The following is a 12,158-nucleotide window of genomic DNA, read 5'->3' on the forward strand; positions in this document are numbered from 1 at the left end:
TACAAACTATCTAAGAATATATTTATTTAACTCAACATGATCCTGAAAATTATGACTTGTTTCCCATCGTAGGGCTTTCAATCCAAAAATAATGCAACAGCTTAAAGCTAATCCTAGAAAACATCCATCAGATGTTCTTCTAGGTCATTCATTCAAGGGTTGTGTAACAAAAAATAATGAGATACGCAAATGTTGCTTGCGCACATACACTAATTTATTGACTACAACAAGCATATTTAGGATTTCAATTTAATTATACATCTTAAGCATATTTAGGATTTCAATTTAATTATACATCTTTTAGCCGCACAAGACTTGATCACATGTCAAGAAGAATTGATTTGATGGATAGAAAAAGCAATCTCATTTTGAATGAAACTTCCTGCTCACTGATTCATAACTTGGAACATATAAAACTGCAGAACATAGAGGAGCAAGGTTACTTACTACACAAGGTAGAATCATTGAGTTATTTTATTAAAAAAAAAAGAGAGAAGATAATACCATCTCCATATGATGCCATTGTGAGAGGGGAAGAAATGAGCTTTTGGGAAATTGAAGCAATGTCCTTCAAAGTTATTTCGTCCACTGCCTTCAAAAAGTCATCCACAGGTTTCCTGAGAAGGGGAAAGACAACATTTAGCTACAGACAATATACCCTTTCGAGCATACAACAAATGCAAGCAACAAATGCATCGCGCAACATTTTACACTAAAGCTCACAACTTCGCTTTTAGGTTCTTTCTATACACAAATATCAAATCAAATATGGTGTCACTATCCGGGCTTAGCAGTTAGCACAGAACTTTTCAATTCCAAAAGCACACTAACACGAACTAGTACCGAAGACTAAATTTACAATCTAACAGAAAATTCAACAATGGCCCAAACTAAATTTTTTTAGTTAAAGATACAATCACATGTTGAATGCTATTTTATTTTCTAAAAGATCAAACATATTTTCAGTTTTTCACCACCGTTGCATCCTTAATCTCATTGCTAAAAAAGAAAACAAACAGAAAAAAACAGTATACAAGCAACAAAACACATCTGATTAATAATTCAACACATCCAGAAACATAAAGATATCAGTGAATTTAATCATTAAGCCGAGATTGACAGCAAATTTAGAATGTCATTCATAAGCCATACCTATCACCATATGTCAAAACTTGTCTTCCTATATCTTCTGAAACAACCATCTGAAAACATCAAGTTCGACACCGATCAGATAGTAACAAAGAAAAACAACAACAAATTTAATTGTAAAACAAATTTTCAGTCAAAACTTTCAAGTAAATTTTTTATTTGAGATGCATTTACATACTCTTGATTCCAAATTCATCAAAATAGCAGATTTTGTAGCTTGTTTGGCACGATCCAGCTGTACCTGGTCAACTGCAGACAGAAGCCAACATAATGCGTTGTAACTGTAAGGCTACCAATCAAAATGTGATCATCAAGATGCAAAATACTAGTGGAAGAGCATAACAGCATACCTTGTCCAGAAGTAGCAACTGCAAGAATCTCATTAGCTGCAATATCAATGGCTTTTGACACAAAATCTGAACCCTAATACATAAATGAGAGTAAGGTCACATGATAAAATAAATAAAGAATACTAATAAAAGACTCTGCAGAGTGCAGACAGTCATAATATAGAGTGGACTATATCAATCATATGCACAAACAAGCTGAATGGTTCCTGGCATTTTGACCAACAAATAAACAAGCATATGTCTGTTTGGTTTAATATATAGAAAGCCGGAAGGTGAAAATTTTGGAAGGCAAAACACTTGCCGTTCCTTGGCAGGCCAAAAATATGAGAAGGTCGAAAATAGATAGTATTAATTTTCATCAGTTAATAACTTCAGTTGAAAAGGTTTTCATTCATGTACCCAAAAGAGGGTATCATTCCTTCCAACAGCTGCTTTCCACCTTCCCACTTTTTACCCACTCAACAAAGTGCACACTGAATTGTTGTAAATTTGTCATCAGGTTATGCAAAGAATTATGCATGGCATTTTTTATATAATCTGTGTGCATATGGTTAATATTTTATATTTGGCTTAACTGTATTTTTAGTCCTTCAGATTATCAATTGTTACAATTAAGTCCCTTCATCCTGAATTGCACAAAACATTATTTAGACTAAACAAATGAACCACGGATAATACACTGAACTGCAGTCTCAAAAACACAACACAGATGTGTCCAAGGATTATTGTAACCTAACAGAGCCAATTTACACACTAAGCCACCAATCTTTGTGAACCATTATCTAATGGCTCCAAAACACACTGAAATTGGGGTTAAGGGCTCCTTTAAGGGTTAACATAAATTATCTTTAGTTACATTACATATAAATTGAACTAACATAAAAACTCCAATATTTCCAGAAAATAGGATTTCATTATGGACAGGATTTAGAGGGACTTACTGTTGTGACTTGGATACCAAAAATGCCAGTATTATTGTAAATATTGTTGAATGCCGAAATTGAATGAACTTGTGGATACTCATTCAGAACACGAAGATCTGCATATCATAAAAGCAAGAATGTTGAGGTGACAATATTTACAAGAGAATACATATTTTATTTTTCTTAGAGGGGCATAAAATACTTAGTTGCAAACGTTATACAAAAAAATCTAGGCCATCGCAAATTGTATAGTCGAATACAGGACTTAGATATGTAACTGACTAAGTGGGCATCTGAAGTTTAAATTTCTGTTCCAAGCTTCAACTAAAGAGCCAGATCAGACTGAATACTTCAAGATAACTTACACAGTCGTGAATACATCCCTTTACCAGGTCCACCAGCTGAGAATGATCCACCGCCGCCCAATAACATCTGTATTATGTAAGATAATAAAGTCATATACTGACATAGCAGAAACTAGAATAATATAAATATACTTTAAGGAGCTAACCAAACAATCCATTCTTGTCCATATTTCTAGCCACCATAAAAAATGGAAAAGAAGACAAATAAAAGACATAATCAAGACCTGAAGCACAGTCAAAGCCATAGCGTCCTTCAAATTATGCCAGCCACCAGGAAGTTCAAATGCAAGAGCAAAATGGGTCCTCTGGCCATTAAAGGAATGTTAGACTTGACAGATGTGTAAGCCCAAACTTTCAAAAAATAGAGATGTAAACAGAAATACAAAGCAAAATATATATTTTTTCTAATGCATACCCCTGATTCACTTTGACAACGATAATCACCACCAGTGTATACTGATTTTGGTTCCTCTGGACGTGGAACACTCGGTAAATCAGACAAAAGAGGTTCGGCAATGGATAACAATTCCTCATGCTCAACACCAGAAGCTGCAAGTACCATCCGAGGCGCGGTATAATTTTCCTGATGTTTTATAAAATTTGAAGTCTCATAAGCAAGGTGGATTTTTTAGAGAAAAAATAGATATTTGGGAGACAACTTAAACTATATTATACATAAACGTCAACTTTGACAACTTACAGCAACAAATTCCTCCAGAAGTGTACCATTTAGTCTATTTACTGCTGATTCTGAAGCTAAAAGAGGATTAGCCAATGCACCAGAAAAACCAGCAGAATGGATTGCTTCCAATAGCAAGTCTTGAGGGTTTTTGGAGGCTTCACCAATCTCAGCCTTAACTTTCAGAAGCTACATATAATTGTGGTAATTGGTATTAATAACAGCAGAAAATTCAAAAGGTCATGAATGACAAATGTAACCATTGGGAAGGTACAAAGTCACTATAAAGCAGCCAATCTTTATATAACATTGCCCATATGAACCATGATTACTCACTCTGAAACACATTATAGTCAACTATAAACTAATATTCACAGACACAGCAACTTTTTGCTATTCTAAAAAGCAGTTAAAATTTAGATATAAAAAACTGACGAGCGTAAGGCATCTAAGCTGATTATCTTAATACATAAACTTTTTTTCTATGCACAAAGTAAGTTTTTCTATAACTTAAACTCATTACTCAATCACATATGTGTGTTTAAGACAGTAGAACTAGCTCCAGGTATGGTGGTCCAATGAGGCAAGCCAAAAACAGAGCCCTGGGCATAATATATGAGGTGCCCATCGTTAAGGTTTCCGAAAAATTAACTATCAGCATTTAAAGCTTAAGCCACACACTAAATTGAGGTATGCGAACTAAAGGGTGATTTGAGTCAGGAGTTAGGTATGTGAAGGACAGATAAAACCCAACAACAACAACACCTAGACACACACAAATAGGACCTGTGATGTAGTTTGACAGTAGGCTGTGGAGAAGTAGCAGGACCAAAGAAGCAAGAAAACACTAAAGGCAATATGGATAATATTGCTGACAGAGACAGTTTCATCTCGACTGAAACACACTGCTAAACATTATTTTCTAAAATACTAATTTTTTCATTTACAAATCACAATTAATTTATTCGAATAATCTAATATAAGTAATCTAATTCAACTTTCCAGTCCCCCATTGGATTTCTATCACAAATACATGTATGCATATGGTTTCTTTTGAGGCCTTCTATAGGTCACTACTGCTAGTACTGCTTCCCATTTATGTTCATGCTGACATAAAACTAAGGTCTATATCATTTTTCTAATATCTCTTTTAGAATTACTCATTCATGCAGGACTATTTTTGGCTTTTGATACTTTCTCATGACGAACTTTGCATTCAACTCTTATCAGTCTGATGATTATTAATTGAACATTTTTTATCCTGAAAAAGCTGCGGGTTCGCCTAATGCCTTGTCATTTGAGGGTTTGGCAACTAACCCATACCCAACTTACACTTTCAAGTTCCAACAGAAGTACTTTGAGTTATGCACAAAACAATCAGGAAAAACATTCTAGAAGTTCTCATAAGAATCCAGGGAAGTTACCTGCTCATTGACCTCCCAATCAAGGAATGCAGGGTTCCTCACAATATCAACAAGCAACTCCACCATTTCAGGAACATATGTCTTCAAAGCATCAAAAGTGTAACCCATTTGCTCTCTAGAAGCAGAGGCCTGCACATTGCCACCAATTGCCTCCACCTCACGGACCACTCGAAAATGACTCCTGTTTGTAGTGGTCTTGAAGGCCATCCGCTCAAGCAGGTGTGTTGCCCCAAAAGTTAATGGGGTCTCATAGATTGAACCACAATCTACATATAGACCTATCGAGGCGGTGGGAGACTGAAAAACAAGAATGATTCTGTCAATACTTTAAAACTTAAGAATTTTAGCGAACACAAATAAATGCACAGATAAGATAATACATAGCATAGACCGACAATTATTACCTCGGTCCCTAATTATAAGCACCCTTTAAAAAAATTGTCCCTTAATATAAGTCTGGTTTCCAATTACTAGATGCATTTTCCAAATATATCTCTTATTAATACTACTATGTACTAAGTTATATTGGAAAATGAAAAGTTAAAGTTTGACGCAATCATACACAAAAGGTATTTAAGGAACATCTATACACAAAATCGGCACATTAAATACACTATCTACTTTTCTTAACACATTCTTAATATATGAGAGAAAAGTAAAACATTCTTATAAAAAAGAACAGAGAGAGTAATTCATACAGCTGATGTTTCAGAGGCGACTTTGAGTCCATTTGGGAGTGTAGTAATAACTGTTTTCCCCGGCGCAACATGATCAGGCAATGGAGGGGGAAGTGTAACGCCAGGAAGTGGGAAATCCAGTGGTGGCACAGAAGTGGATCGATCTCCAATTATCCATCCAAGTAAACCACCCAACCCAGAAGAGGGTTGTTTAGTTGCAACAGAACTTGAACTTGCAAATCTAGCATTGATAGGTACTCTATTGTATGAACGGGCCTAAACACAATGGTTCAATAGCATATATAAATTACACAACCACAATCCAAACCATCAGAAAATCAATCAATCTTATGCCATGTTTTAAATCTAAATACGAAATTAAAATAATATTCCAGGCTCGGTAAATTCTAAAATAATAGTATAGGGACAAATCAATTGAACTGAATTAAAATATGTGAGTGTAGATTTTGTGGCAATCGAAAATGAGAGGTGATGATGATGAGATCTAGGGCATGCAAATAAGTATTTGAATTGAAATTGAAAGATAGATGAAATAGAAGAAGAAATATACTAACCCTTAAGGCCCTGAGACGTGAAGCAGCGTTTCTGTACATGGTGAATCTCAATCTCGTAAGAATAAGCAGAGTTTTTGTTTGTGTGATTCGTTTTTAGGGCGGAGAAGAAGAATGAAGACTCTTTTAGTTATTGGACTATTTACTTTTTTTTATTGTACAGTGGATAGCTCGTTTTCAATCTTTGCTTTACACACCCCCTTGCTACAAAATCACCCACTTTAATTTTCCAAATGCAATTGCGTGCATGTACCCACTTTTTTTTTAAAATAAAATTAGAAAAACCCAAAAACATGTTATTAAACAAAAACTAAGCACAAGTCCTTAACAAACTATTGAGTTAAAAACTTTCAAAATATATATAGCCATAATACTAGCTACTTCAAAAAATTTAAAAAAAAAATTTAAAAAAATTATTATTTTTTTTTTATATTTAATATATTTTATATACCAACTCAAGTCGGACTTTAATACTTTTCAAATCAACGTAATCTAAAATTTTATATTTGAATTGTCTTTATCCAAAGTCTAAAATTACAGTTTTAGTTCTATTTTTTCTTTATATGATTATAGGATGATATTTTCAAAGTCAAAAAAAGTGATCTGACCTATAATTTGAATGAAATTTTTACGTATAAATTTGATTGAATGTATTGAAGTAGTTAAATTTTATATTAAAAAATATTTATATTAAAATTTTGAAAAATAAATAATTATTAATTGTGACAAAATTGTGAAAATCAAATTTTATAATTTTATAGGATAATTGTGGTTTAATATATGTTAATGGTAATAAATTTCAATTAAACATGACATAGGTTAATACTATATGATAATTAATATAGATATTGTGTTGTGTGTTGTTGTAATTTTGAGATCGATAATCAGTGTATTTTACTATTTCAATTGTTTTTACGAGTTGAATTGTTACCGTTGAGTTGTCGTTTATTTGAGTCTAATATGTGAAGATAACATGCTATTTGTGAATCTTTTCTTGTTATACGAATTATTCAAATAACATGCATCATGTAGATTGTATCATATAAATTGGTTTGTAGGTTGTATCATAAAGATTGATATATGTAGATATTCATTGCATATAATGTAGATTGTATGTCTATGTGAACAAGATTTTCATTGCATATAATGTAGATTGTATGTCTATTTGACTAATTTTTTTAATTATTAAAATTGTATTTTTAAGATTAGAACAAGATTTTCAAAATCTTTAAGAAGTTAAAACTATAATTTAAATGTCTATTATAAAGAACATGAGAGAATAATTTATAATTATAAAATAAAATACTATAATTATAAAATAAAATAAAAATTTCAAACTAAATTCTAACTAATTTTTAATTATTAAAAATGTAAATCAAAATTTGATCTATTATCTATCTCCAATACATTTTTGTAAATTTACACCTTAAAATTTTTATATGCAATACAATATTATATTTTGTTTATTTATATACTAAAATTTAAAAAATTATATCACCTTAATGTTTCTGCCGCGCCATTGCATGAATTAAAAAATACAGAAGAACTTAAAACTCTTAGGGAATAACACAGTGAAAATTTTAAAAAGTCAGATTTTGAAGGAATTATTTTCCTCTATTTTAACCCAAAAAAAAATCTCCATCGTTTGATCAATATTAAACTGTTGTTAACAGAAAATAACATTGTTCTTCAATTTTTAAATTAACTAAATACATAGTCAATTAAAAACCTTTTAGATCCAGCTTCCACCTAAGTCTAACCCGTCAAATTGACGTGTATGATCAAGAGCAATGTTTATATTTGCCACAAAAAAACATATCCCGAACCTTAACTTATTCGCCACTTTTTCTTCGTCCTCTTTTATTTCTTCTTGCAGAGGTTCTTACCTTTTGATTTACCTAATATTTTTATCTTCTATTTCAATAATTCATAAAAAATTATAAAAACTAAATAATATTTATACATGGTTACAAATTAGATTCATAACTTATTAGTTTGACTTTAACTAATAATTTAGATAAAATGAACCAATGTGCATTAATAGTTAATAAATCATGGTAAAATTTAATCACTACGCTAAACATATTTCAATAGATATTGTGCAATCATTTTTGGCTAAATTAGATTTGTAGTCAATTTTATTTTTTAGTTTCATCTTAGTTATTTAATGAATTTATATTATATTGCGTTCCTTTAACTATATATTTATCAGTTAAAATGATCATTTTTGTTATTTTTTTACAAAAGAATGTTCAGATTTTAACGTTTATTTCTCCTCGCTCACTTTTATACTCATAATCTTTTATATTTATAATCTTCAAGCTTAGAAAAATGAAAAAATTTCAAATTAATCTCCACATTTTCATCTTCTTTTCATTTTTAAGTACCTTTTTCTTATTATCTTTTCCTCCTTTCTTAAATTAGTTATTATTTTTCTCTTTCATACAAAAGAAAAAATTATCTTTTTATTTTGGATTTGATTCCAATTTATTTATCTGATAATTGGATCAACAAAAACCGTTTAAGAGTTTTAATCAAAGTTTTTCAAATATTTTATTTTATTAATTTAGTATTGAACTATTTTTTTTTATCTATCTCTTGTGTACCTAAAGATCGTGATTTTTTTTTTTGTATAAATTGGGAAAATTTTGTTTCTTAAAATAGGTTATTTTTAAGATTAAGAATTATATTTTGAAAGGTTAAGATTAAAAAAATTGTAGAATGGGATTTAATTACTAATTGATAAAAATACAACTTTACAAACTTATAGAAAATATTCGTTTGGAAAAGAAATGAGTTTGAAGAATTTTCATTTTTATGAATTTGAAAGCTTATAAAATTGAATTTATAAGTTTTAATTTTGAAAGGTTATGAGTTTGAAAGTCATAAATTTGATTAATCTTATGGGTTTTTAAATTGTATGAGATCACAAATTTATGGTTTGTAAGTTTGAAGATGAGTTAGAGGGGATGATAAAAATTAATGTTTTTCTTCAAAAATTAACGAAAATGTTTACTTGTAGTTTTAGTCCCTCTATTTTTATCAATTCATAGAATTGGTCCTCTTATTTTAAAAGTCGATAATTTTGGTCCCTCTATCGTATTTTTAAACTAAAAAACGACGATTTGACATATTTTCAAGTGATGTGACATACAATTCTAGAATATAAAATTATGTGAATGCATTAATTATTCATATGTCATTAATTAAATTAAAAATATAAAAAAAAATTCGAAGTTGAAATTTAAGTTTTTACGATATTTTATTCCAAATTCATAGGTATTAATCACTATACTTCATCCTATTATATGTCACGTTATTTAAAACATCTCACGTCATTATTTTTTAGTTAAAAAATCAAAAGGAGATACCAAAATTATCGATTTTTAAAATAAAAAGACCAAATTTGTGAATCAATAAAAATAGTGAAACTAAAATTACAATTAAATCTAACAAAAATAATCAATTTAATTAACAAAAATATAATAAATAATTAAAACAGTACAAAAAATAATTACGAGACTAAAATGAAACAAAAAAATAAACTAAGAGACTAAAATACTAATTTATAAATTATTTTTTACACAAGCTAATTCATAAAGTTCACTCGTCTGCTTTGACATTAAATTTGTATGTTATTTTACGTGCATATTTGTTATTTTTACTTTCATTCTTAAATTTATCAATACACTATAGTACAACATATACAGGCCTTTTTTAAAAAATAAAATGAAAAAAACAATTTATATGGTCATAGATGATGGGTGCGCTAATTTTTGTAAATTAAAAATCATATTTTACTGTTAAATAGTGTTTCTTTCATATATTTGAAAAATTATTTTTTTAACTAAAAATTAGTAGCTTGTTATATTCTTTTATGTCATACATAAATGAGAGATAAAAATGTCACATAATTTAAAATTACAGAACTTCACTCACCGCTGAGAAAACAATGATGTAATTATTCTTACTTTTTTTATTTAAATAATTTTGAAATTGCCTTCTATCAACTTTTATCAAGCGACTTTGATCTAGATTTTCATCAAATTTTCTTCTTTCTCTTTTATTTTATTTTATTTTTTTATTTCTCCATATTATTTTGTTGTTGTTTTTATACCTTTTATTTGGATTATTTTATTTTTCTTTATTCACATGTTGATACAAATTTATTTTTTATTCCATAGATTTTTTTTTGGAGTACTTAATGTATATTAATCAATTTTAAAATGAATCTAAGAAATGAATTAAAGTAATAATTGTTAAATTGACCAATTTAAAATATTTTAGTTGTTTAATAACGATCTTTTTAATAACTATGGATAATCAAACTATGACAATAATATTATAGAAATTATAAAAAAGAACAAAATTAATGTATTTAAAAAAACAACGTCCTTAAAGATAATTTTGTAGTTTAAAAATAACTTTTTATAAAGTTGTATACAAATAGATTAAAATTTAAAAAAATTATGATAATCAACAAAAAAAAATATTTTTAAATAAATCTCTAAACTAAAAAGTATTTTTACTTAAGATTAAACGAACACATCCATGACATTCTAGAAATAATTTTTTTTTTATATCTTTTTTGTCAAAAATCTTACAGACTAAAATCACATGTATATATTAAGAAAACTTTAATATTTTTTTTATTATTTGAGTTGTATATACGTTCACTCGTCTGCTTTGACATTAAATTTGTATGTTATTTTACGTGCATATTTGTTATTTTTACTTTCATTCTTAAATTTATCAATACACTATAGTACAACATATACAGGCCTTTTTTAAAAAATAAAATGAAAAAAACAATTTATATGGTCATAGATGATGGGTGCGCTAATTTTTGTAAATTAAAAATCATATTTTACTGTTAAATAGTGTTTCTTTCATATATTTGAAAAATTATTTTTTTAACTAAAAATTAGTAGCTTGTTATATTCTTTTATGTCATACATAAATGAGAGATAAAAATGTCACATAATTTAAAATTACAGAACTTCACTCACCGCTGAGAAAACAATGATGTAATTATTCTTACTTTTTTTATTTAAATAATTTTGAAATTGCCTTCTATCAACTTTTATCAAGCGACTTTGATCTAGATTTTCATCAAATTTTCTTCTTTCTCTTTTATTTTATTTTATTTTTTTATTTCTCCATATTATTTTGTTGTTGTTTTTATACCTTTTATTTGGATTATTTTATTTTTCTTTATTCACATGTTGATACAAATTTATTTTTTATTCCATAGATTTTTTTTTGGAGTACTTAATGTATATTAATCAATTTTAAAATGAATCTAAGAAATGAATTAAAGTAATAATTGTTAAATTGACCAATTTAAAATATTTTAGTTGTTTAATAACGATCTTTTTAATAACTATGGATAATCAAACTATGACAATAATATTATAGAAATTATAAAAAAGAACAAAATTAATGTATTTAAAAAAACAACGTCCTTAAAGATAATTTTGTAGTTTAAAAATAACTTTTTATAAAGTTGTATACAAATAGATTAAAATTTAAAAAAATTATGATAATCAACAAAAAAAAATATTTTTAAATAAATCTCTAAACTAAAAAGTATTTTTACTTAAGATTAAACGAACACATCCATGACATTCTAGAAATAATTTTTTTTTTATATCTTTTTTGTCAAAAATCTTACAGACTAAAATCACATGTATATATTAAGAAAACTTTAATATTTTTTTTATTATTTGAGTTGTATATACGAGATTGTAACTATTTTTTTTTATTAATTACTTTTATATATTTTAGATTTTTATCATCCCCACACGCAAATCCCCAATGTGTTCAGAGGAATATTTATCTCGTCTTCGTTGGAAAAATTTAACCATGTACTTGTTGTAGCCGTAGAACCTCTGGATACCGGTAGAAATTGAAATCTTATGATACGATGACTTGTTTCTTTTGTGGGCCATCGAAGGATTCCTCAGACCGATCCAACTTGTGCCCCCTTTCCGCGAAGCAAGCTTAACTTGTTTTTTGC

The 12,158-nt window shown here is 28.4% G+C and overlaps 1 protein-coding gene across 1 annotated transcript; it reads right to left on the bottom strand.

Annotated features, from left to right (window-relative positions):
• LOC101491151 (mitochondrial-processing peptidase subunit alpha-like) lies at nt 1-6,302 on the bottom strand. The gene is made up of 13 exons (XM_004503451.4): nt 6,143-6,302; nt 5,589-5,843; nt 4,891-5,187; nt 3,488-3,655; nt 3,203-3,370; nt 3,012-3,092; nt 2,788-2,854; nt 2,441-2,538; nt 1,500-1,572; nt 1,328-1,398; nt 1,153-1,202; nt 505-617; nt 1-416 (listed from the first exon to the last, which is right to left on the bottom strand). Exons 1-13 carry the CDS (start codon nt 6,179-6,181, stop codon nt 364-366), a joined length of 1,533 nt encoding a protein of 510 aa, XP_004503508.1. The 5' UTR covers nt 6,182-6,302; the 3' UTR covers nt 1-363.
• Nucleotides 6,303-12,158: the final 5,856 nt, after the last annotated feature.

The sequence above is a fragment of the Cicer arietinum genome, chromosome 6, assembly GCF_000331145.2.
Source record: "Cicer arietinum cultivar CDC Frontier isolate Library 1 chromosome 6, Cicar.CDCFrontier_v2.0, whole genome shotgun sequence".
Lineage (NCBI taxonomy): Eukaryota > Viridiplantae > Streptophyta > Magnoliopsida > Fabales > Fabaceae > Cicer > Cicer arietinum.